This window comes from Triplophysa dalaica, chromosome 6, assembly GCF_015846415.1.
Source record: "Triplophysa dalaica isolate WHDGS20190420 chromosome 6, ASM1584641v1, whole genome shotgun sequence".
NCBI classification, from domain to species: Eukaryota; Metazoa; Chordata; class Actinopteri; order Cypriniformes; family Nemacheilidae; genus Triplophysa; species Triplophysa dalaica.
In genome coordinates this window covers 25,534,894-25,560,855 of record NC_079547.1, presented here as the reverse complement: position 1 = coordinate 25,560,855, position 25,962 = coordinate 25,534,894, and the positions used below count along the sequence as shown (strand labels likewise).

General features: G+C 36.9%; 3 protein-coding genes across 5 annotated transcripts in view; 2 read left to right on the top strand and 1 right to left on the bottom strand.

The window, feature by feature from the left end:
• The window catches only part of slc12a5a (solute carrier family 12 member 5a), a 98,116-nt gene extending 85,101 nt beyond the window's left edge, over positions 1-13,015 (bottom strand). Inside the window, exon 1 of one of the 2 annotated variants that reach the window (XM_056750381.1) lies at positions 12,882-13,015. In XM_056750381.1, the coding sequence (XP_056606359.1) occupies positions 12,882-12,999 (118 nt within the window). In that variant the 5' untranslated portion in view covers positions 13,000-13,015. The remainder of the gene's footprint in view (positions 1-12,881) is intronic. The other variant, XM_056750382.1, reaches the window with a different exon arrangement.
• A 1,897-nt stretch (positions 13,016-14,912) lies between these two features.
• Positions 14,913-18,300, top strand: LOC130424911 (N-acetyltransferase family 8 member 3-like). The gene is made up of 2 exons (XM_056750896.1): positions 14,913-15,150; positions 15,980-18,300. Coding segments are annotated over exons 1-2 (681 nt in total). The 5' UTR covers positions 14,913-15,149; the 3' UTR covers positions 16,660-18,300.
• Positions 18,301-23,183: 4,883 nt separating this feature from the next.
• Positions 23,184-25,962, top strand: nat8l2 (N-acetyltransferase 8-like 2). 2 transcript variants are annotated; one of them, XR_008906987.1, is made up of 2 exons: positions 23,184-23,219; positions 24,356-24,481. XR_008906987.1 is itself a non-coding variant. In XM_056750811.1 (2 exons), the coding sequence occupies exons 1-2, from the start codon at positions 23,265-23,267 to the stop codon at positions 25,033-25,035; spliced, it is 684 nt and encodes a 227-aa protein (XP_056606789.1). In that variant the 5' UTR covers positions 23,236-23,264; the 3' UTR covers positions 25,036-25,962. The 2 variants fall into 2 exon arrangements, 1 of the variants encoding a protein (XP_056606789.1); XM_056750811.1 differs by lacking the exon at positions 23,184-23,219 and adding an exon at positions 23,236-23,268 and having other exon boundaries at positions 24,356-25,962.

The following is a 25,962-nucleotide window of genomic DNA, read 5'->3' as shown; positions in this document are numbered from 1 at the left end:
TTTGAAGAACAGCGATAGAATATTACCACAGGCATTTCCTGGAACTAATTGTTCTTCTTCTGTTTCCCATATTCTGAGTTTCTGCACAAGAGCATCCTCTGGCTTTCAGATGTGGCGCATTTAACCCTAAATCCTTATGAAACTGAGAGCATAAGAATCGTACGATATATCGCCCAGCCCTATCTGCGATAGCATCGGGTTTAATCATACACATTTCCCAATGAATGATATAAATAAATTAGGTGTTTTTTGTATTTACAACTTTTACTTGCCGCTATCACTGCTAAATGTTTCTCAAACAGCGTACACAACAAACTGCTTCTTCTTCGGCTCTTGTAACCAACATGCCTAGTGGCCATTGCCTGTCGACACGGACAACGACTCACAAGTATAAACAAATACCCCTACACCGTAGGTCTGACGTAGAAGTAAAAATCTGCCTTAATTTATCTAATCAATGTGAATCTCTGCTAACGAATATGCTCAAAAACGTTTTGCTAACATTGCCATTAAGTTGTGAAATCATTATTTTTGAATGTTGAACATTTCAGTATGTATGAATAACATTTAATAGCAACATTTTTAGAACACAATGTTGATTAAATGTTCTTTTAGCGTTACTGAGTTGTTCCCTAACAAAAGCAAGTACACTTATATAAATGCATTTGATGAAGCATATATAAGAAATCTTCAAGTACATTTTACTTCAAGTTGTGAGTTATAGTAGTAGTAGTAGTATACTTGTACGTGTGATTTTTCAATAGTCTACTATTTCTTGTTGTTTAGTTGTCAACACACAGACGTTTAGTGATGTCTGCTTTAGCAAGTACCACTGATTCTTCAACAAACTAATATATCTCATTAATGCAACTGTTCACAAATGACACAATAATACAGAATTCATCCGCTAGCTGGACATTGTCTTGTATAGCTATTTGACAGCTTGAAATCTGGCTTGTGTGATCTGTATTTGGAGTCTGAACTATCTTTCCCATCTGTGTTACAGAATTCATGTGACCATAAAACACCAGATGATCAAAATGTGGCCCTTAAACATTACAAGGTCTTTGAAGACATAAAAATCTCCTCCCATGATACCGCCCGTAAATGTTACAACTGGCTGTAATTCAATGGCAAGGTCTCTACGCTTCTGTTTCTAACCACGCAGATGCAGATTTGATCATAAAGTGTCTTCACAACACCAAGACAAACAACAAAACATGCTAGAACGCTAAATCTACTGACGCATCAAATCTCCAACTTCAGGCTCAAGTCAAATTGTTGCATTTTTACACTGGTGTGATTTCATGATGATTGAAGTCAAGCCCTTAGTAAATATGGAGGATTTGGTCTTTCTTTCTATTAACAGCTAAAAGGAAGCGATAAATCTGAGACTCTTATGTAAATTTGTAACAGAACGAATGCAAGGCACCCGTTTCTATTTAATAGCGCTTAGCGCATAAATACTGTTTGATATGTAGATCTTTACTGGCTACAGAGGCTTGACGTCGCCGCTTTGTTCCCGAACTGCTCAACCGGACATCGCTGACTAAAAATAAAAAACGAGGAAAGATGAGAACTACAGAGACTAGAGGAAAGCAGAAGGAATCATTGGCTTGTCTGTGAGAATTATCCATGCATGTCTTGCTCCGTGCATCTGGTCTTTATACTCTGAACTAAAGGAGGGCCGGGGGCGTCTAAGCGCTCATTTGCGTCCCATTATTTCATAATCATAACCATTATATTTCACATCGACACTTTTTTTCATTTAAGGAAACAATCATTGCCTATGAGAAACCATTAACTACCGGAAACACTGTTTGCCCTGCAGGAGATTCCATACATTTCCATGCTATTACTGAGAATTTTACATACAAATTGTGTTCACAAATCCCAAGCACAGAAACACTGCAGATTAACCTATTTTCACTTATTGTACAAAGCAAATTCACTTCTCAAAGAATTTTCATTCAGACCACATGCACTCATAAACATAAAGGTGATATTGATGGTTTCAGTGGCAACAACAAACAAATGTAACGTGGCCTAAACTTAACTTATGGAAGACCTCCACAAAGAATTAAGTTTTAATTTAATTGAATACAATTAATATACAATCAAATATTCATATAAATTCATATAATTAATTTGTATTTATTAAATTTCATATAAAATAAATTGTTATATTATAACCAAACACAGACCGGAAGTAAACTTCAGGCCAGCGAGTGCAAATAAAAGTTTTTTTCCAGTGATCTGAAGAACCATCGTTTGGTTCCTCAAAGAACCAGGTTTCCTTCTCTTTGAATAGTCTGTAGAACCTTTTCCCCCTAAAAAAAACCTTTTGTCCAACAGAAAGGACCAAACAGCCAGGCTTTCGTAATCTTCATTTTTAAGAGTGCAAACTGTTTTTTAAGAGATCATATACAACCAGCCGGTTGATATGGCAGAAATAAGCCCCGGCAGTGTGATCTGGAGCTGACGCGAAATTTATGGACTTGTATCACACTCAAGAGGCTTATTTTGTGATAACAACTGGCTGCGTGTACATTATCCAGCCTATTACTCAGCAACTTGCCACATGAGAACAAACTGGACGTGAAATGTGAATTTGAAATATTTTATTAGCTCATTTTAACTGAATGCTGACCTTCCGCGAGGCGTTTACTTTCGGGATTTAAGGTAAGAAACGACGTTCAAATGTCACGAACAGCAAATTTGGTTGAATAATTTGTAAATATAATGTCATGTTATTAAAAGTCTGTTTTAATTTGTCAAACATTTTTGAGAGTTTGCTATCTGTGAATAACAGACCTGCAAATGTCACGACTGGCCAATCAGAATCAAGCATTCCAACGAGCCATATAATATTATTTGTTACATGTCTGTAATTATTCATTACAACCGGTTTGGAGTCAGTGTTTCTGTAATAGCAAATAGAGACTGAAGACCTCGAGCGGCTCCACGTGTGAGTATAAATGGAGATAGAGAAGACCCTGAGCTGTCACAGGTGACCTTTCTGAAGTAGATAAGCGAAGACCTACAGCACATCACGACTATATCATAACTCTCACAAAACACACACGTCTGATGTGATACCCACCCAGTCTTCACGTCCGGACACATTATGGTGATGACATAACCGTGCTTAATTATCACGAAAATGTCACAATCCCAAAATATCTCATTTAAAATTGAAGAGAGTCACCTCTAAAGTGTTAATCTGAACGCTATATTTAGCTCCTAAAACCTTGTGATGAATGATCCCACGGCAAACAAACCCACAGCTCATCCGTCACCAGGGCTCAATCTGTACTTCCACACTCACTCCTTATCATTTAAACACTGGTCTCAGGCTCATAATGTTGATCAAATAATAAGTGTATCATCGGCGTGACTCGGACACAGAGAGGTCACGAGCTCTTAGGCTGCTTCTGTGTAAGAATAAAATAAGGCGTTCACCTTTTTGACTTTGCACAGCTGTTACATATTGTGGATTTAGTAATGCTAATAATGATGCTGTGTGTGTGTGTGTGATGGGTAAAGCTGGTTGCTCTATAGTCACTCAGCTAAGTCTTGGCTGTGGCTCATTTGTTGGGGCAGTGTGGGTCTGGTTTGGTCTTGTTTTGTGGTCGATTTCACATAACAGATGAATAAAGTTACATTATGCAATTACTTTTTTTCTCTGGTTGTCCCTCTGTTACGATCGCGGAGTGGGACCGGGTTGGACCTGCACTGTTTGGGCGAGTTGGACTTCCTGGGTGGTGGGCTCTCCCTCTTCTTCGTGGTTATTCGCTAGTTGGCTTTTGGTCGCGGTCACTGAGTGCAGCTATGACACGTCAGAGGAGATCTGGCCGTCCCGGCTGAGCCTGGCTTCTCCCAATTTTTTTTTCTCTTTATTCATCATTGGAGTTTCGGTTCCTCGCCATAGCAGGGCAGTGTTGGCTTGCTCACCGGGAGACTGCATCTATTTATTTGTTAGATATTATTTAGTAGAATGATCTTGATCTTGGCCTATAAACACCATGCACTGTGCTGTGTTTTACCTTTCTGTGTTTTCTGTTTTTCTTATTTGCTCCTGTAAAGCTGCTTTGGAACAATGCACATTGTGAAAAGCGCAATATAAATAAAATGAATTGAATCGAATTTCTGTATTTTAAAACAATGCACAAAAACTGCTGTGTTGTTTTAATGGGTTTAAAACATCACAGCATTGTTTAAAGTAAGTATTTTCTATTTCTAGTTTTATGTATTTCACTTTTTTAGATGTTGCACATCTAAACAAGATTTACAGAATGCACCACACAGTCCGGCTGCAAATGCTTTCGCAATACAGTTCTTGTCATGCCAATAAAGCACACTTGAATTAAAAAATATAATTGACCTCGAAAGAGAGAGAGGGAGAGAGAGATAGATAGAGAGTGAGAGAGAGGGAGAGAGAAAGAGAGAGATAAGGACACAGAAAGATTTTGAGTAACTACTACACAAAAATTTACTGACAACAGCTGTAACGTGTCAAAGGAGAACTGGCACTCCCGGCTGAGTTTGTTTCTCAATTTATTCATCATTGGAGTTTGGGTTCATTGGCACCGTTGTCATGTTGGGTTGCTCACCGAAAGACTGCTGATAGTAGATATTAGATGATCTTCTTCATCCTTAAAGTAAAAAGTATTTTTTCTATCCTAATATCATAATATGTGCATACAGAATTAGAAATACGCATATAAGGGCATTGAAGCGTATGCATGCAATTCTCTCCACATCACACACAACGGAGGATTAACAAAAACTCAATTTAGTGTAAATATGTGCAAATCAGGCCTCTGGACTTCCTCATTGTTTTTGTAAAATGTATTTTTTTTCTTTTTTTAAAATGCAACGTCTTCCTCATTTGAAATGCATGGGTAACTATGGTAACCAACATTGGTTTTCATCCATGCATAACAATTGCCCAGTATATGATGTGTTGTCAGCTAACATTACAGCCATTTCAAATATTTCTGTTCAATCAACCAGCTTAGTCTGACGACATGTGGATGTCAACCTATGGCCGGAATGAGAATTATGGGTAACTAGGAGGTCTCGCTGCCCTGTAATTCAAACTCTGTCTGTGGCGTTTGTCTTCTGCCCATGAGACCATGATGAAACCACAGGAAACTCCTCATCTTATACCGTCATACGCCAGGTTCTCTCGGCGGGCGCTTCCGGCACAGAGAATCAAAATCCCTATAGCATGAAATTTGCATTTGGAGGAGCTCTTAAACAGTGTCTCTCCTTGTGTTTGTTGCAAAGATATTTAACACAGCAAACTAATTTCCATGATCTCTTCTTTGATATGAAGCGTCTAAAGACTCCAAGCATTCGCGTTTACTAAGCGTGCTTAAACGCATTTCAAACTAGAATAGCCACAATGGAGGAATCATTTATTTAACGCCTCCGAGAGGACATTCAGAGCGTGCCACAGCGTCTACGTTTTACTCACACTGCTCATTTACATCAATACATCCCAACACAAAATATTACAGCCACGAGTAAGTTATTGTGATTAAATCTATGTTGATATTAAGGAACTGTCAGAATCGATCATTCGAGGCGCACATCATTGTTTCTACAAGGCGGCGTCTCATAGCAGCAAGATCGCTGGAAAATTCTTGGCTGCCGTTATTTGGGGCGTGCAACAGGATCGAGGATATTAATCATAATATCATTAAAGTGTGAAAGCGAAAAACGTAAGCCCCTTTTCTTTGATGTAACATCACTGTTTCTCTGAAGATTCTCTGTGTAGACGCTGTGTTATGTAACAGGGCCGTGAAAGCTTTGCATGATGATGCTGGCACTCATCTCTACAACGCCAACCCCCACCCCGTGTTTACTTCTACCCCTGATCGCTTGAGAAATACTGCATCATGCTTCACAGACATCCGATTTATATTCCTACAGAACACAGCTGCCCTCTACAGCTCTGAGAGATGAAGATCAACACATTACTCATGAATAGTAAAGTACAGCATTACTTGCGCATGGCAAATTCAATCCCAAAATAAACCCTTGTTAGAGGTTCAGGTATGGGTCATCCAAAAGATGACATTTCTGTCTTTTATGACCGCAACACAAAAGAAGATATTTTGAGAAATTTCTTATTGGTTTGGTTTTCATATAATGGGAAGTCAATGGGTTCAGTGTTGTTTGGTATCGACATTCTTCAAAATATCTTATTTTGTGTTCTGCAGAAGAAAGAAACTCATACATATATAGAATGAATGTAAGTGTAAGGGATGAAAAAATATATTATATATTACTGTATAAATAAATATTTTACAATCCTTATTATTATATATATTTTTTTTCCATATTACAGTAATAGTAATGTGACATGGAGGGGTGAATGTGCTTAAGTGTTAACATTTAGCAGTGAAAAGCTATTTTTTAGCATAAATAAGATTTATCACATCATTAAAAAAGAAAAGAAAACAGTTGTTGCAGATACATAATCATTGTTAAATTTGGGATTTATGCGTTTTTTTGTTGTCGTCATATTTCAAAAAAGGTAAATTTGACATGAACATATTGAATTTCAGAATATAACTTAGTCAACACTAATATGTAACCTTGACCGTGAGAAAAAATATTTTCTGATACTGATAAACTATCATGTAAAGACACACTTGACTAAATCATGTCTGTGAGAAAATGATGTTCCACACGGATGGATGATCTGACAGTAATGTCAATATCTGACTGGACGCAGGTTGTGTTTATATGCATGCACAAGACGACAGACCCTATTTCAATTCACTAAATTGTCTTTTCAGTAAAAGGGTAATTTAGTTACTTCATGACATGAGTCCCAAAATTGATCTCAATAAGCAAAATAAAAATAATTATAGAGAGCCAATCATGAAGTTAAGGCTCTTAGATCGAAAGAGCAAATATCAAGAATTTTAATCAAATTTGTTTTTTTATGGCTGTTTGTCAATGTCTTTTAGCTTTCAGGACATCTGTTTGCTTGCGTACTCCGAAATTGAAATACTATTGACTATTTTAGAAAATGAACAAGACCTTTTAGATGTCCAGGACCCATTCCAGTTGCAATAGAAAATAGGTTGAAGAAAAAAAATAGAGCTTTTGTATGGGCTGTTAAAACAATGCAAAATTGAAATAACACTAAATAGATCCCTCGGTTTATATATATTGATAAAGAACAGATAAAAATTGAGAATGACAGCAAAAGCGAGAGAGATGACAGTCTTGATTTATGGAGTACTGATTGTTGGCCATCTGTAAAGCTCGTGAGAGCCGCTGGGCTCATGATCAACACATTATTACCCGAGGTGGGCCGGTGGGACCTTGAGGTTGATTGTTTCTCAGACTGACAAACACCAGACTAATATACACAAAACCTGTGCCACCAGACCACCATTATATGAGTACACAGACAGAGAAGCCCCTCCATATCTATCTCACCAGCAACCGCTTGGATGGAAACAAACAGCTAGACGTGTTATTGTGAAGGAAAATCATTTACATATCCCAACAGGCTAATGGCCTCTGTTGTATTTGGACTGCAATCGACTGAATCCATATGCAAATAACACCAGTCTGAGCAGCCAATGACAACAATGGAGACAAACACAACATCCGTAAAGACAATACATGCATTTATCACATTTAACAACTACATTGTGTTATAGGAAAAAATGGTTCAGCAGAAAATTAACATTTCTGTCATTCATTCATCGTCAGGGCTTTCCAAACTCATTTGATGGGTGTAAGGAACCGATTCTTCAAAAATGTTGAGTCAAACAACTCCAAAGAGGTTAGTAAATTGTATAATGAATTATTTGGGCACTATACATTCACTCAAAAAAATAGAGTTGAGTTGTTTCAACTTATGGTTAGGAAAAATATAGACATGTTCTAGGTTTGTTTAAAGCAACTGTTGGGTTTGTCCATGTCTTCCCAACCATGAGTTAAAAACCAGCATCTTTTTTAAAGCTTACTGAAGTCGTTATTTTCTTTTGGGAGTAGGAAAAATATAAATATTATCATCTTTTAAAAAAATGGAACTCATAAAACTAGATTTAACTAGAACTAAAACTAGAACTAAGATTTCTCTGAAAGCAAAACAAATGTTTTGGTTTTTCAAGTGAATCTTTATGGATGTTTAGATGATCGCATTGGGGATTTCTTTCTTTTTTCTTGCAGTGTTCTATGCATTGCATATTTAGCCAACAAAAATAAGGCTCTTGTGGTCAAACAGTAACCAGTGTGGTGCATGTCAACTCACTTTTATAGTAGTTTATACAGTAAACAGATTTACAGTAAAATGCATAACTGTAATTATTAAAAGTGTCTTTCGATAAATGACATGGATTATAGCTGGTTAAAATGTATGTTTTATAGCACAATTTGTGAAATGTAGTATGAATGTTAGATGCTTTGTGCACAAAAAAGTCAGTATTCAAATCGTATCCCTTCAAGTTGTCTTCTCATCCAATGCTGTCTGCAATCTACAGTCAGATCTATATTAAATCCCTTTTAAGTACCACAGCGAGCCAAAAGTGACAGTGGCAAAAAAACGAACTCCACATTGCCAAAAAAGTGACACAACTTCTCTTGCCAGATAATTCAACCCAGACATCGTTACAAATCCTGAGCATGAAGAAGTCTATGTCTCCACCATGATGGTTTACAGTAGACAGTGAATGCCGCCCAGGAAAAACTCCCACGCTACAAGTCTGTGATGGAGGATACTGTCATCGAGACAAACATGTTCTGAGCTATTAATGATATGTTTAAAAACAGCGTATGGCACTATCTCTGTCTCGTGTGAAGACTATGAGTTACTAATTATAGCAACAACAGAATGACAAAAGACTGAATGTGTCACTCTCACTGATATATTTCTGTTGACAGCGTCAGACAACACATGCTGGTTTAGGCCTCATACTTAAAATCAAGAGTTAGTTTAATTATTTTTTCACGGTTTGTCTCACAGACACTTATAATTAAAAAATCATGTGGTGTGTTGAGGACAGATTAGGTTATTGTGTCTGGTAACAAAGGATGAAACCTCTTAGATTTATTGAAGGAGCAATCAAGACATATTTAGACACAAGAATATCATAGAAGATGACTTATTCTGACACCCTGGCAACAACATAGCAACACAGTAGCAGCAGACCAAAATACATATAGATACCTGGAATAAATTAAATACCATCACAACTTCTACACTTCAAATCGAAATTAGCTGAATTTATTGTAAGTTTCCTTGGGAACCTGTTGACTTCAAACGCTATTTCAAATTCACTATTTCTAGGTGTTTATTTAGGTGAAATGATCCATTTTGTGTCATTCTGTGAACCACCAACAATTTTTCTCCCAAATTTTAAATTAAAAAATTGTTTCTTGAAAAAACGAAAACTGGAGAAACATGTGAAAATAACAGAAAAGATGCTCTGAATAAACAAGTTCAGATTCACTTCTAAGCAATATGTCATATAAGTCATATTTCTACATGTATTTTAGAAACGTTAATAAATTATTTATTATGTGATAACCGGGACTTTTATCACGGTTTTCATGTGTCTTGTCATGCTGTCGGTCTTCCACATTGCTGTTGGTTGACTATGTCATTCCTGAGGTTTGATTTTGTTGAAATTCAACACACACTGGACGGGGATGACCACAATACACGTAGAAATGATGATCAAATGAACATTTGAAATGGTCTCTTCATTTTTTGTATGTTGAGATTTTTCTAGTACGGAATGAAATCTGTGACTGATTCTACTTCAATCATTGAATAAACTTGATTCTGCACAGAAAAACACCCCAAACTATAATCATGTTTACCACTAAAAACCTGAATGTGACTGCCTTATTCAGAATCAGAATCAGAAAGAGCTTTATTGCCAAGTATGTTTGCACATACAAGGAATTTGTTTTGGTGACAGGAGCATCCAGTACACAGAATAAGCAACAACACAGAGACCATCAAACAATACAAAAAACAGTTACACAGATGATTTATTGACCACAGGACAAGATCAATAATACTATAAGGTGGGCTCAAACCTCTCTGACCCCTTATTAACATCAATTACAATGTTCATTTCATATTCTTTCAGCCATCAACCAACGCAAGGGCTTATGGGTATTCCTCATGGCGATCTGCACTAAAGATTTTCTAAATGAACTTTCAAAGATTTTGTTGGTGTAGGTTAAATAAACTATAGATGTACTCATTTGTGGATGACCTGGAAACACCCTAGCAACCACACATCAACGCTATGGCAACCAATCAAACTTGCTTCAGGAATTCAGAATCTGTTGCTCTTTTTATTTCTCATTCTTGTTAACTGCGAAGCTTCTAGACTGTCATTCCAATAGACGTCCGCCATTCAAAAAAGAGCTTCTGCGAGAGGAAACGTCCGAATATCAGACACTCTATCCAGATTCTCGTAATCGTCCGATTAGCTGCATGCAGCGTGTAGCGCACAACTAGATCTTCCAGACCGTCTACAAATCTTCAAGATCGGGTGAAAAGGTCATCTAATCTCTGTACCCGAGTGGTCTCACCATCTTCTCAGATCGATATAAGCAACAACAGCAGTAGGGTGAAAAACAGCTCCACCCTTGAGACATCAGACAACACTGGTGACATTCACGTACATGGACAGATGCAAAAATCAATACTTTACTACATTATACTTAAGTATTTCACACATGTACACTTGTTCACTGCAGGTAAATGGACACTTAAAAATAACATAATCGGCGTTACACCAATATTTGAGACGGAAGAACAGTCATTTTGATTATACTATTATCAACTCGCACCGCTCCCTCTGTGCTTACCAATCAGAACACATAGAGACTGCTGTTGTCATGGAAACGTCGTGGTGACTTGAACCACAGACTCCAAGGCTGTAGCATCTCTAGGCAACTACAGGTGCGCACCCTGTGCAAAGTCCACTTTCATAGAGACGGAAACTCAAAGGCGGAAGGAATCCGCTTCGTTTTTGGACATCGAGATTATTGGCTCCCAAAACACGAAAGACCTGGACAATGGATTTGCCAATAAGACACAATGCATGCAATTGTGAGTGATCAACCTATCAGAAGCGACGTCTCACGCTGTTCCAGAAGCTGATGTTTTGCTTTTGTAATAATTTTTGTCATTTTGAATGCCCATATAAAATCATTTCACTTCATAAAATATTTCTGAATTGCCATGAGAGCAGGCTTCCAAATTCTAGAAGGAACCAAAAGGAGAGTCCATTTAAGAATGCAGATATCTTGATCAGTTTTAGGCATATATAAAACCCATGTGCTTAATATTTAATGACTACAAACACCATAAATGTTTGTTCTAACGGATTCCACAAAAATCTATGTTGATTTTCTTCAATGAAATCCCACAAATATGAAGTGTTCAGCAGAACGAAAGCAACGGCTCAAGTCCCGTTTCCTTTTGGGTGCAATTAAAGACCGGTAAACAAACCCATAATTGTCAAAGCATTGTAAAAGAAAACATCAAGTGCATAATCACTGCCGCTGAATAAAACTGACTAATAGACCTAATGTACGTCATACAGAACCGTGTCCGTACAATACATTCGGCCTTATTAAATATGCAAGGGTTTCATCAAATATAATAGACTCTCAGAAATGCCATTATGTGAAGACAACGCCGTCCACTTAGAACTAACAGAATGAGCGAGACACCCTAACAATTTCAACAAGAGCACCGCCGTGTTAATGCTGAAAGAAGTGTGGTGTTGTTAGGACTCTTACACAAAAATAATGTCTTTGATACGACCAGGTCAGATCTGCTGTTGCAGACAACAAATGTTGGACTAGACATATTGCCATTTTATAAAGGATATATACGTTAACACATGTCGAGTAACGTGGTCAATGTCAATATTATGTCAATGAAAAATATTGCACTACACTGTAGACAAATGCAAGAAAATAGTTCATACGATATAGGTTAATAAACAAAACAACCGTTTCAGTGGAGGTTTCCATATACATTGAATATGAAAATAATCAAGGTAGGTACTCAATATATAGAATATATATTCAGTTTCATTTCATGTAACATTAAATTATAATGCAACATTAATATAATAAATGCAGTCTATATGATCTGTATTGAAATGCACTAGTCCTTATGCTGTAGACAAGAATAAAACAGTTTATACGTATATATATATGAAGAATTTATTAGCAAAATGAGATGAATCATTTTTTTTCAAAAATCATGTTTTTTATTGTGAAATCCAATTAACATCAACCAAACTACAGTTTGTTTGTTTTGAATTAAGACATTATAACTAAACAAATACGTCTTACTTACGCAACAAAAACATAAAATAGTGGGATTATAACACCTAGTCCTATTACGTGAATATGATAACATAATAAAAACATGATTTGTGAAAAATAATATATATATATATATATATATATACATAAGAAATCTCTTTCCCCCTATTACAAATAATCTGGGGTCAAACATGTCAAATAAATTATAATCTGATCACGTACCACAGTTAAAATAGAGAACAGTTCTATAAATATATATTAAATAATCCATTTGGTCTATGTAATATATTAGCTATATAATTATACATATATTTATTAATGCATTTCATAAAAACGTAAGAAAGAATATATCTAAATAAAACATGGAATGCATTAAGTAGGCTATAATTGATAATATAAAAATATGAAAGTGGACAATTGATCGCGCATTATAATCAGATTGCTCACTTATGTGATATTAATATTCCAGTCACACATTCGCATCAGTTGAGTTACTTTCCTCTTTTACAGGTGTCAGAACATCATAACGCTGAAGATTGTACCTTTAGCGTCTGCGCCCGGTGTCTGCGCGGATGCGCCCGGTGTCGGCTCATCCCCTTCGAACAGCTGGTTCACTTCCCCCTGGATGTCACCGGCGGTCACAGTAAACCTCTTGCTCATGTTGACGCCGGTGGCCTGACGCGTCAGACGGGGAATGAATGAACGCGCGTTCGGTTTCGTGTACCGGAGGAATTCACCGGTGATGCAGATGCGCGCTACGCACCGGTGCGCACGAAAATGTAGAGATACGATTGGAGCGTTGAGATGAGTGTCAAAGCACAAGGAGAAAAGCTGAACGTCTCCGCTCGAGACACGCGTTTATTGTTCTATGTTGTAAGCATTGAACGCGAAGCCGGCGGAGCATCAACCAGTGTCTGAGAGTCACTCCGCATCCGGGTCCTAAAGCCTGAAGCTCCCTGTCAAGCCATTTAGAGACTTAATTCCCTCGTGCCAAAATAAATGAAAATGAAAAATAAATACTATTTCAATTGCAAATACCATTATGAACGATCACCTGTTAACCATTAAAACCATCACAGAACTCCTTTATATTATGTGTTTCGGTTCTTATTCCAGTAGGACTTAATGGTGTTCCGGATCACGTTTTCATGCCACCTCTGGTGCTGCTGGATCTTATACATGGAAATACTATACAGTGTTTGGTAAGTTACTCTGAAAAAGTAATTAATAATTAGGCCTACTAGTTACTTATATTCAATAGTGTACTTAGATTACTTTACAAATCACTCTCAATAAAGTTTTTACTTACTAATGACTTTCAATATCTTACATCAACCATGATTCAAGAATAGACATGAAACGGCTTATATAATTAATTCAAATAAATAATAATATTCTTATTAACTGACAAAGTATACAAATGTGAGAAGGATACATTAAAGCATATATTTTAAAATTAGACATTTAATTTTTATGCCATTTCCACTATCGAATTTATTACACATTATTTTGTTCAATTACATAATAAGTAACTTTAATAAAATGTAATTAAATTAAAAAATAAAACAGATAAAAACTCACTTACTTTAGTTATTTTCTAGGGGAAAGTAAATTGAAGTAACTAATTACTTAGTAACTAGTTACACCCAACACTGATACTATATATAGATCTCACTAAATTATCATTCCATGTGTGTATGGATATAGTCACTCTCGCAATAAGTATTGATTGTCACAGTGGTAACGCTCTTCTAGCATTTTGCAGCTGTAAATAATCATATAAGTTTGCCATTAAAAAGACTTTACTTTAATTTAAAGTAAACTACCGCTGACAGGCGTGATTTGTTGTGTTTATGCTCGGACGGCCGCATCGCGGAGCGCTCATTTGAAGTGTTGCCATGCATTTCATTTTAAAGCGCTTTTTATGCTTGATATTTGGTCTTATAAGCTCAAAAAGCTCGGCACTTTCTTCGTTAAAAATGCTCAGTTATATTTGAGTTTTTGTGTTCTTATAAAATACAACCTATTTGGATTTTTAGGTTTATTTTCGGTTAATCTTTGTTTGGTTTTTCTCTATGAAGATCTGGCAACGTGTTACTATAAGAGATCATGAGAACGGCTAACAATACACACATTTGATTTTACAACATACACACTATTTTAAGTTGTATTTACTCTCATCCTCTCCTGCTTTCTCAATATGTGTAAACAGATAAATAATCAATTTTAAATACTATTTAAATATTTAAACATGAAAATAAAAGTATAACTTGCGCCCTCTCATGGCACGCAGAGTGCGTTCAGGCGTACGGCTGCAGACGTCACTGACCCAGCGGCAGGTCGAACAGGGACGAACTCAACCCGTTGGGTTAAATGGGTTCGTCGCATGAAGCCGCCATATTAGATTTCCGATCAGCGAGTGTTGGGAGGCTAATTTACGGCATTTTAACACTGTATGTGAGAGTGTTATATGGTCACAAGAGCACAGCATTACCACATATTTTAATAACGGTACTACGGCAGCTATCAGCGACGTCACCAGATGACGTCATTCAAGTAGGGAGACTCTTCAGTCACATGATTCAGATCTGTGAGTGGAATAGTTTCATGTAGTTGAAACTGACTTTAAATGTTTAAAAGCTCACGGGCTAATGAATGACCCTGATGTACAGATCCTACACTTTTGTGAACTTTAAACTGATGTTTTATGACGCTGACGCAGCAGCACGTGTCGTGTGATTAAAAATAGCCGTAAAGTTCAAACAGACGCCAGAGGAGCATTGTTTCAGAAAAAGGACATCATATCAAACAGTGAGTAATAAACATCTAAACATAAACTGTCTGTCTGACTATCTATTATTTTAACTGCACTGTTTTAAAAAGTTCATGTTATTTCTATAAGAGTTCGGTCTTCATCACATTCTGCCGTTTTTAACAAAAAGCAGACGAAACAAGACAGAAACTGACAGTCAATGAGGCTTCACACTATTTCAAAGTCATATGGTAGCATTTGTTTGAAAAATAGTCTGTTATAGCTGAAGTCTTTCCTTCGTACTTTTTATTCAGTCGTACTCACGGTGTCCCGCGTCCTCCGCGTTTTCTTTAGTTGGTGCTACGTTACGTTCGGAAAGCCTCTTATATCAAATCAAAATATGTGCATTTCTTTATTTTAGATACGAGAAAGTGTACATTGTACGTTAAGGATCTGCTCACGCCTTCTTGTAAGATAAAAAATCATTTGTTGATGAAATAAATTGTTAATATTTAATTAAATTGAAATTATAATTTCTTCAGATTTTTTCTTTTCATAATTTCATCGTTACCCAAAAAACAACAACATATTTGATAAGAGACGTAAGAACAGTATAGATATATGTAAAGATATGATAGAAAATGATGTTCTTATGTAGATTTAAGCGTAACTTTATTTAAAAAAAGTATGAATTTCACGATCTAAATAAATAAATACAGCATATGCAGTGCTGAACATCTTTTTTTGCTTTGTTGTGTCATTACAAAAATCAAATGATCTGCTCGATTGTTTCTCTTTGTATTTTGTAGACACACAACACAAACACACATACATAAGGATCCTGATGTATCTTAATAAATTCTATGTTACATCTTTCTCTCCCACTAGTGCAGATCTTGATCCGCCGATACGAGCCTTCTGACAAAGAAGCTGTTTTAACGATTTACAGAGATGCAATTGAGGAGCACATCAATCCTACATTCATGTTTGCCATGACCCAGCCTCTGTACATCACTATAAGTCTGTTCATTTACATTGGTTCTTATGTGATGAGCGGACAGTCTGTTATTCTGGCCCTCATATCAGGAGGTGCTTGGGTTGGCCTGATTTACTTCTGTTGCTATGAGTTCTACTCTGGATATGTCCGAGAGAGACTACAAACGGACATGAAAGACATCTCGGGTCACTTTCTCAGCCATCCAGACAACTGCTTCTGGGTTGCTGAAGCCGAGATGGACGGCAGACCTCAGATTTTGGGTATGGTGGCAGTGGAAAGCAAAAATGACGGCGACGGAAAGAAGTATGGAGAGCTTTTACGAATGAATGTGTCGTCCAGCTGTCGCCGCATTGGTCTCGCTAAACGGTTGGCTAAAACTGTGGAAGACTTCTGCAGGGAACGTGGCTTCTGGAAGATCATACTGTCCACCTCTTCTACTCAAAGAGCAGCTGAGGCACTGTACTACAAGATGGGCTTTAAACTTACCCTGGTTAATACTCAATCTGAGTGCCCACAGTGGATGGTCTGGATGACACGAGCAAAGATTCTGTACATGGAGAAGGTCATGTGATCATTGACTGGCTGCAGGTTAAAACACACCAGAACTTTGTGTCTTGGTGGTTTACTGTCAAACCTCATCAGCCAAATGAATTCCCTGTTACTCTTTTTACATGATCTGACCACAAAAAATAATTTTAATTGATTAAGGGGCAGTTTCCCAGACAGGGATTAATTTAAAACAAGATTTTGTTAAATTAGAACATTTACAGTCCCAGTGAAATAAAAAATTACAATTCTTATTTTTTATGAAAAATTGCAGCGTTTATAGTAAATAGCTTATCAATGTGGGTCATTTTCTTTTTAAAATTTATGTACCCTCATCATCTTTATGAATTCACTTGAAATGACAATCCAGCTCAAATTATGTAAATTAGACTGCTTGGGCGGAGCTTCTTTTAACTCCTCCCCTTCAACTGTCAGTCTGCTGCCAGTTTCATTTCAAATTGCAACAGCTGTTTTTACACATCCTATTAATTCGCAATGAAAAACGCAAGGCACGCTCACTTATTTTCTCCTTAGAAATTCCTTTTCACTCGGAAATGTGTGAAAGAGTACGGAAGTAAAAACGATCGCAACATCCGGTTCAAGGGGACTTTAAAATCAGCATGAAACATATCTAGAATTTTTTTTCCTCCATCGTGTGATGCACCCGAGTGACATGATTTCTGAAATGATAATTTTTTTAGGGCAGGCCTTGATTTCATCCACCGCCAACTGATTGGATTGTTAAAAGATAAAAGATTTGAATGGCAGTTTGCAGTCTGTCAGTCATTGAAGCCCCGCCCTCACGCTATTCCTCCTGATCAGAAGTGAAGAGAGGTAGTTTCCAGACGGGGAGGAGCTTAACGTGTTTGATTAAAGATAATAAGTGCAAAATAATAAAAAAACGATGTGCACAGATAAATAATTTATGATAAATACTTCTCCACTGTGTAAAACATTAAAAATGATCATTTTTAATTTCATGTCGACTATAAGCCGTTTTTGCAATCATGCCTTGCCAAAAAGCTTTACTGGTGTGCATTTTGAGACAAAACAAGGCAGTTATGTATTTTAAATATGTCACTGATAGCTATTTTCAGTTTTGACAGTCATTTGGTGAAGGACTAATCTTAAGCCTTGTCCGGGGAAACAGCCCCTTAATGTAATAAGATTGACGTTTTATATACACGACGAACAATTTTATTTAGCTGTTTCACAATCCTGGTTACATCATTGTACTTTTTTAGCACATGCTAAATGACATAAACACAATTCGATTAAAGATATTACAAGTTTGAATTAAGATCTGTTTTCTTAGTAACTACTTGCTTGTTGAGCAACGTATAATGTGTTATTTATTCTTACCTTTACAGGACAAACCCCAATCGATGCCCATTTAACCTATTCATCTTTGAATTACTGTATGACATCCACAGTCAGGGCCCGGTTTTTCAAAAGTAATCCACTAGGATTTTGGATAACGGATTGGATCAAATCTTGAAAATGTGTTTTTCAAAAGAAAAAACGGATTACATAATCGGATCAGATCACGTAATCCAATCTTGGTTTTGATCTGGATCAAACCTTTAGTTTGGGTTTTTCAGAACTTTTTTGTAGGATCTGGATCACTTTGATCCAAAAAATCTGGATTAAACTGATCCCATCAGAAGGGTGGATTCAGCGTGGAATCAATGACCAAAATGTAATGATAACTTTAAAAATGTATAAAATAATACTATATTTGGATTATGCAGTATCATACAAGATATCATATTTATTCATAAGGTTTTAATTTGATTTGTTCATCCGTCAGGCTACATTGATAAGGTAAACTTTAACGTATTCACCCTTTCATTATAGGCTTTCTTTATAGAAAATGAAAACTTGGTCCAAATGCATAAAAGTGATAACATTACATTTACTTAATTTATTTCTTTGTAATTCATTATTAGTCACTTTTAAACAAAGCAACATGCAAGCATGACATCAGAATATCTTTGCCTGACCATGAGTTAAACACAGACTCCACTCTTCAGCATAGTGGTGACCCACATAACATTTAATATCAGAAAAGAAAAGAGAAAATACAAATTCCGTAGTTTTTACGGAAAAATACCGGCAGCTGTGGTTACCAGCAAACTACCGTAAAATTACGGGAACATCCTGTTTTTATTCATCCAATCAATTCACAGTGGAAAACATCAGCCACACCCACTATTCATCTTGTAAATATGTCAGAATACTGAAGACGATCATCACTTCTGCTTCACAGGGACTGCAGCATAACAGCCATGACTTGATGCTTTATTGGTATATTCAAAGTCACCGTTTTTGTGATCAGGGTTTGCTTTAGTTGGCCTCTTTCAGCCGTCATAAATAAGTTTCCAGTTATCTTTGTGCTGCTATGACATTGTTTTATATAAAACATGGTCTTGTAGCAAATCACATCAAATGAAAGTGTGATTAGGTATTTACTCTTTATCTGGGATGTTGTTTAATTACTTATTGTATTTCTTGTTACAAATGCCTCAATGAATTTAGTTTTAAAATTCTATTTCATGCAACAATCAATCTAAAAAGTATTTGAACCGTTAAAAAGCTTGCATTTTGTCTTCGACTCAGACATCAAGAATCAGTGTATGAATCTCAACAGTGGTGACTAACAAATGAAAAGCTTACAGCCGCAATGCATGCTGGGAGTCATTGATGAGTTTTTTGCTTTGATGATACCCAGAATGCATTGCGTTTATCTTTAGAGGGTTTTTTCTGTTGTCACCATCTTTGAGACAAACTGTTATATTCTAGATATCTGCTAGAACATTTATCATGTGTTAGATGTGCTGTTAAAGACATTCAGTTTATTAATTAATTTCATTCAATATCATGAATGAGGACAACTATTAACTTTAAAGCACTATCTAAACTCTTGAACATGTACTTACTCACCAACACAAATAATGTAATGCGTTAGCTTTATCTGAGCTTTCCAACCACCTGAGTCAGTGTGCTTCAACTCATAGATGTCAATACTGTGGAAAGACTTCTTCACATGTAAAGCAAAGGGTCAAGACCACAACTAAAGCAAACACTCATCACCATAATGGTGACTCAACAAAACCATCAACATGTAAACTTGTGTTCATTTTCAATAAGAACTTTTGTAGACGTGCAACAGAAATAAAGTGACAGTGGTGTCTGTAAGTGAAGGTGATAAAAGTGTTTGTGGAGTTGAAAAAAACTCCTTGTGAAAACTTTGGAATTTCATTGTTCATTTCCCAGAGAATTTGACAGTGTTACCGTATTTTATGGACGTTTTTTGCATTTTTTTCCAGCATTTTTTACAGGGTTTTTCAGTAAAAACTTACAGCAAAGTGGAAAGAGTTTGGCCTCATAAAATAATCCTCCAAACAGCTGTCAAAATTGACCAAAAACAATAAATTTTATTCTGTCACTAATTGATATATATATTCATCACAATCGAAATTATTTTTGTTTTTAGAAAATGTATTAGTGATGCATGCAATGATTACAGAATAACCAAAAAAATGCAAAGAATGGCAATCACTGATTTTTGAAATCCAAAACAAATCCAATTCAGAAATAGTGTCTAACTATTTCGTCCCTTGTTGCACGTCCTGTTTGCTTGTTCTGGCAGAATACAGGAGGTTGGTTAGGGTCTCCAAGGGGCTCAGGTCCATCATTGTCAGCAGAGAGAGGGACATTGAGCTTAGTAACGATGTTGTGCAGGACAATACAGGCAAGGGTTATGTTGCATGCTTTCTGTGGTTCCACTCTCAGAACTCCATTTAAATGCTCAATTGCTCAATTGTTTGTGTTGTAGGTCTCAGATGAGCGGACTGCTGGAAGAGGATGGGGTGGGGTTTTTCTTGTTTTGTGTGTTTTCATTTCAAATAAAAATAAACTTATATTGACCCCACACTGGCTATTCTACTTGTTGCTCTTTACATATCTATAGTTCTACATTTTGATTTCCTATCCTGTTTGAGCACTGGTTATCCAGCACTGGTTATCCAGATTTGGTGATCCTGAAAAGTTCCTATCCGGATCAGATTGATCCAATCTGATGTTGCTTTAAAAAACTGGCTCCAAAAGTAAGATGGATAACGTGATCACGGATCGCAAAAAAAGGATTACTAAATCCGGATCAATTATGCATGTTAACATACTTTCACAAAAATATTCTTTCTGCATGTTTTGGTATTGTTGCAAGTTGTTCTGGTTTGTTGTAATTTTAGGTTCTCAGTCCTGATAACAATATCTAGAGTTAAAATATACCTAGATTAAATACTTCAAATGAATTAATGACAGTTTCTGAAAATCATAGCATTTATTTCATTAAAGTTCAATCAGTGTACATTGCAAAGAGAAAAACTTGCAATAATCTCATGTATCTTAATACCATGTATAGATATGTGTAATTTTATTTGCTAAATTTGTAAATCGGGGATCTCCAACCCTGCTCCTGGAGAGCTACGGTCCTGCAGACTTCAAATCCAACCCGCTTCACCTGTCTGTAATTATCAAACAACCCTGAACACCTTGATAAGACGGTTCAGGTGTGTTTGATTGGGGTCGGAACTGTTATCTTCTGGACAGTAGCTCTTCACGGGTTGGAGACCACTGGTATAAATTATATGTTCGATATGCAACATTGTGGTCATGTGAGGCATTTAATTCCTACGTATGTCCCATATATTTACCGATTTACCGGTCAATCTACATTCCTACTCTCACCTATGGTCATGAGCTGTGGGTCATGACCGTAAGGACAAGATCCCGAATACAGGCGGCCGAAATGAGCTTTCTCCGCAGGATGGCTGGGCGATCCCTTAGAGATAGGGTGAGAAGCTCGGTCACTTGGGAGGAGCTTAGAGTAGATCCGCTGCTCCTCCACATCGAGAGGGGCCAGCTGAGGTGGCTCGGGCATCTTTTCCGGATGCCCCCTGGACGCCTTCCCGGGAAGGTGTTCCGGGCATGTCCCACCGGGAGGAGACCCCGGGGAAGACCTAGGACACGCTGGAGGGACTTTGTCTCCCGGCTGGCCTGGGAACGCCTCGGTGTCCCCCCGGAAGAGCTGGAGGAAGTGTCTATGGAGAGGGAAGTCTGGGCATCCCTGCTTAGACTGCTGCCCCTGCGACCCGGCCCCAGATACGCGGAAGAAAATGGATGGATGGATGTCCCATATATAACAGAGTGACAATAAAACTGAGCTTACTTGAGAGTGTACACTCTGTACTTTTCATACTTCAAGCAATAAAGGTGGCCTTAAACATCACATTATTCCCCACCAGTTTTCACCTCTTAACCTGAATCAAACACATATACTGAAATAATTTACCTTTATTTATTGTGATTAAATTTTAAAAGAGGTTTCACAAATCGTATGTGTTTCTGATGATAAGGCATTATATTGAATTATATTACTGAATGCACTAAACCGTGAAAAAAGTAGCAGAAAAATACACAAAGGTATCTAAGGTTTATAAATGTTATCAATGGAAATCACTAACAAATATTGATCCGTAAGAATAATACGTGTTAACCGTAAGTTTCATATGTTTTGTCCCCATTGGCCTTGCATAGAAAATAGCGTCGCTCACAAGAATGCAGGTGTGGAACGCAAGTGACTTGGTCACTTGGACAGGAAACGAAGGTGAGAAAGGATACTCGATTCAGATTAATGACATAATATCAAAAAGTGAGTAATAAACATCTAAATATCATCCATCCATCCCCTATATACCATCTGTTTTAGCAAAAGGCAGGTGACTTTGCTCCACCTTCAAAAACAACTGCTGAGCAGCATTGGCTGCTCACTGCTCTGGGTGTGTCTTCACGGTGTGTGTTACTCACACCATAACACCATTCTTGGGCTCACATCACTTTAACTTATTCCCTTACACTAAAACTTGCCGTCGAGCTCCACACAGAAACAAAAAGTCGATAAGTCTGTCTGTCTGTCTATCTATCTATAAACCATTTGTCTGTCTATCTTATCTATCTATCTATCTATCTATCTATCTATCTATCTATCTATCTATCTATCTATCTATCTATTTATCTATCTATCTATCTTTTTTTCTTTCTTTCTTTCTCTCTCTCTCTCTCTCTCTCTCTCTCTCTCTCTCTTTCTATCTATCTATCTATCTATCTATCTATCTATCTATCTATCTATCTATCTATCTATCTATCTATCTATCTATCTATCTATCTATCTATCTATCTATCATCTTTTTTCATTCGTTCTTTCTTTCTTTCTTTCTATCTATCTATCTATCTATCTATCTATCTATCTATCTATCTATCTATCTATCTATCTATCTATCTATCTATCTATCTATCTATCATCTATCTATCAACCACGGCTGAGCAGAGACCCATGAGCAATGCACCGTTCCCCCCAACTGCTGCAGCAACTGCTCTGGGTGAATATCGATCCATATGAATGATACGTGTTAACCGTAAGTTTCACATGTTTTGTCCCCGTTGGCTTTCCATATTAAGTAGCGTCACTCACAAGAATTCGGGTGTGGAACGCAAGTGACGTCACTTGCACAGGAAACGAAGGTGAGAGAGGATTATCGATTCAGATTAAGGACAGAATATCAAACAATGAGTAATAACCATCTATATATAATCTATCTATCTGTCTGTCTGTCTGTCTATCTATCTGTCTGTCTTTCTTTATTTCTGTCTGTCTGTCTGTCTGTCTGTCTGTCTATCTATCTATCTACCGTCTATTTTTCTGTCTGTCTGTCTGTCTATCTATATCTATCTATCTATCTTTTTGTCTGTCTGTCAGTCTGTCTATCTATCTACCGTCTGTCTGTCTGTCTGTCTGTCCAGCTATCTATCTATATCTATATACCATCTGTTTTAGCAAAAGGCAGGTGACTTTGCTCCACCTTCAAAAACAACTGCTGAGCTGAGACCATACAACACCATAACACTATACTTGGGCTCACATCACTATCACTTATTCCCTTACACTAAAACTTTGTAAACAAGTTGCCGTCGATCTCCACACAGAAACAAAAAGTTGATAAGACTTGCACACACTATTCAAAAGTCATATTGTAGCATTTGTTTGAGGAAAAGAATGAAATTGAAGTGTGTTACAGCTGAAGTCTTGCCTTCATACTGTTTATTCAATAATAATCACGCGTCCTCCGCATTTTCCTTATTTGATGCTACGTTACTTCCGGTAAGCCTCCTATGTTATATCCAAATATGTGTATGTTTTTATACACAAGAATGAGTACATTTTACGTTAAGGATCTGCTCACCCCTTCTTGTAAGATTTGTTTTTTTTACTAAATAGCCTAAATTGTTAATATTTAATTATAGAGTGAAATGATAATTTCTTCAGGTTTTTTGTTTCGTAATTTCATCGTTGCACAAAAAAGACCTAAGAACAGTATGAATAATTAAAGATATGATAAAAAATGATGTACTTTTGTGTATTTAAGTGTGACTTTATTTTAAAGTATGAGCTTTGAAAATATCAAAAGTACATCAAAATAGATAGGCCTACAACATATCTGCGCTAAACAGCTTTTTTGCTTTGTTGTGTCATTACAAAAATCAAATGATCTGCTCGCTTGTTTCTCTTTGTATTTTGTAGACACGCAACACAAACACACATACATAAGGATCCTGATGTATCTTAATAAATTCTATGTTACATCTTTCTCTCCCACTAGTGCAGATCTTGATCCGCCGATACGAGCCTTCTGACAAAGAAGCTGTTTTAACGATTTACAGAGATGCAATTGAGGAGCACATCAATCCTACATTCATGTTTGCCATGACCCAGCCTCTGTACATCACTATAAGTCTGTTCATTTACATTGGTTCTTATGTGATGAGCGGACAGTCTGTTATTCTGGCCCTCATATCAGGAGGTGCTTGGGTTGGCCTGATTTACTTCTGTTGCTATGAGTTCTACTCTGGATATGTCCGAGAGAGACTACAAACGGACATGAAAGACATCTCGGGTCACTTTCTCAGCCATCCAGACAACTGCTTCTGGGTTGCTGAAGCCGAGATGGACGGCAGACCTCAGATTTTGGGTATGGTGGCTGTGGAAAGCAAAAATGACAGCGACGGAAAGAAGTATGGAGAGCTTTTACGAATGAATGTGTCGTCCAGCTGTCGCCGCATTGGTCTCGCTAAACGGTTGGCTAAAACTGTGGAAGACTTCTGCAGGGAACGTGGCTTCTGGAAGATCATACTGTCCACCTCTTCTACTCAAAGAGCAGCTGAGGCACTGTACTACAAGATGGGCTTTAAACTTACCCTGGTTAATACTCAATCTGAGTGCCCACAGTGGATGGTCTGGATGACACGAGCAAAGATTCTGTACATGGAGAAGGTCATGTGATCATTGACTGGCTGCAGGTTAAAACACACCTGAACTTTGTGTCTTGGTGGCTTACTGTCAAACCTCATCAGCCAAATGAATTCCTGTTACTCTTTTTACATGATCTGACCACAAAAAATAATTTTAATAGATTTAGCGGCAGTTTCCCAGACAGGGATTACTTAAAACAGAACTGGGCTTCGGTTAAATTAGAACATTTAAAGACGGCATGAAACATGAGTAGCAATTGAATTTTTTCCGCATCGTAATGGGAAATTGTTTACAGTTTTTTATTGATTGAAGTTTCTCAAAATCTTCTTTTTCTTTACATAAGAAATGTCCTTAAACAAGATCAAGATTCTGTCCAGTATGTCAAAGCGATAATGCCAGTCTTTAAAGAACTCTTCTGCTGTACTTCCATGTAGACAGAAGGGGGAGACATTGATTTAAGGATGTTATTATAACAATCACTGGTACATAGAAACCGAAACAAATCAGACATAAATCGGGACACACGGCAGTGTATGATTTCTGAATTTTGCATCTCACCTTCATGCAATATGCAGTGTCCTTCATGTCTGTTCATGTCTGTTTTGTATGATAAAGTTCAAACGTGTAATGTCGATACATGTAAATCTTTAACAGTTTCCATTTTATAGTTATGCTATGTAAAACATTTTATTGGCTAAAAATGTTATTTTGTGGAAAATAATAACGAATTGCTGAAAATAGTTTTTTTAAGAATGTCTTCAGCTTGAGATTTTTACAGGAGTCACATCACCTCAAGTGTCCTATAGAGGTGTGGTTTATTACATTAACTCTTGGAAAAAATATTCGTTTTAATTTGGGTCATCTAACTTAAAGCCTAAACTTTGTTTTGTGATTTTTTTTCTTTCTATAAATGCCATTGGGTTTCGTTTTAGTATCTAATGCAATGACAAGCAGACA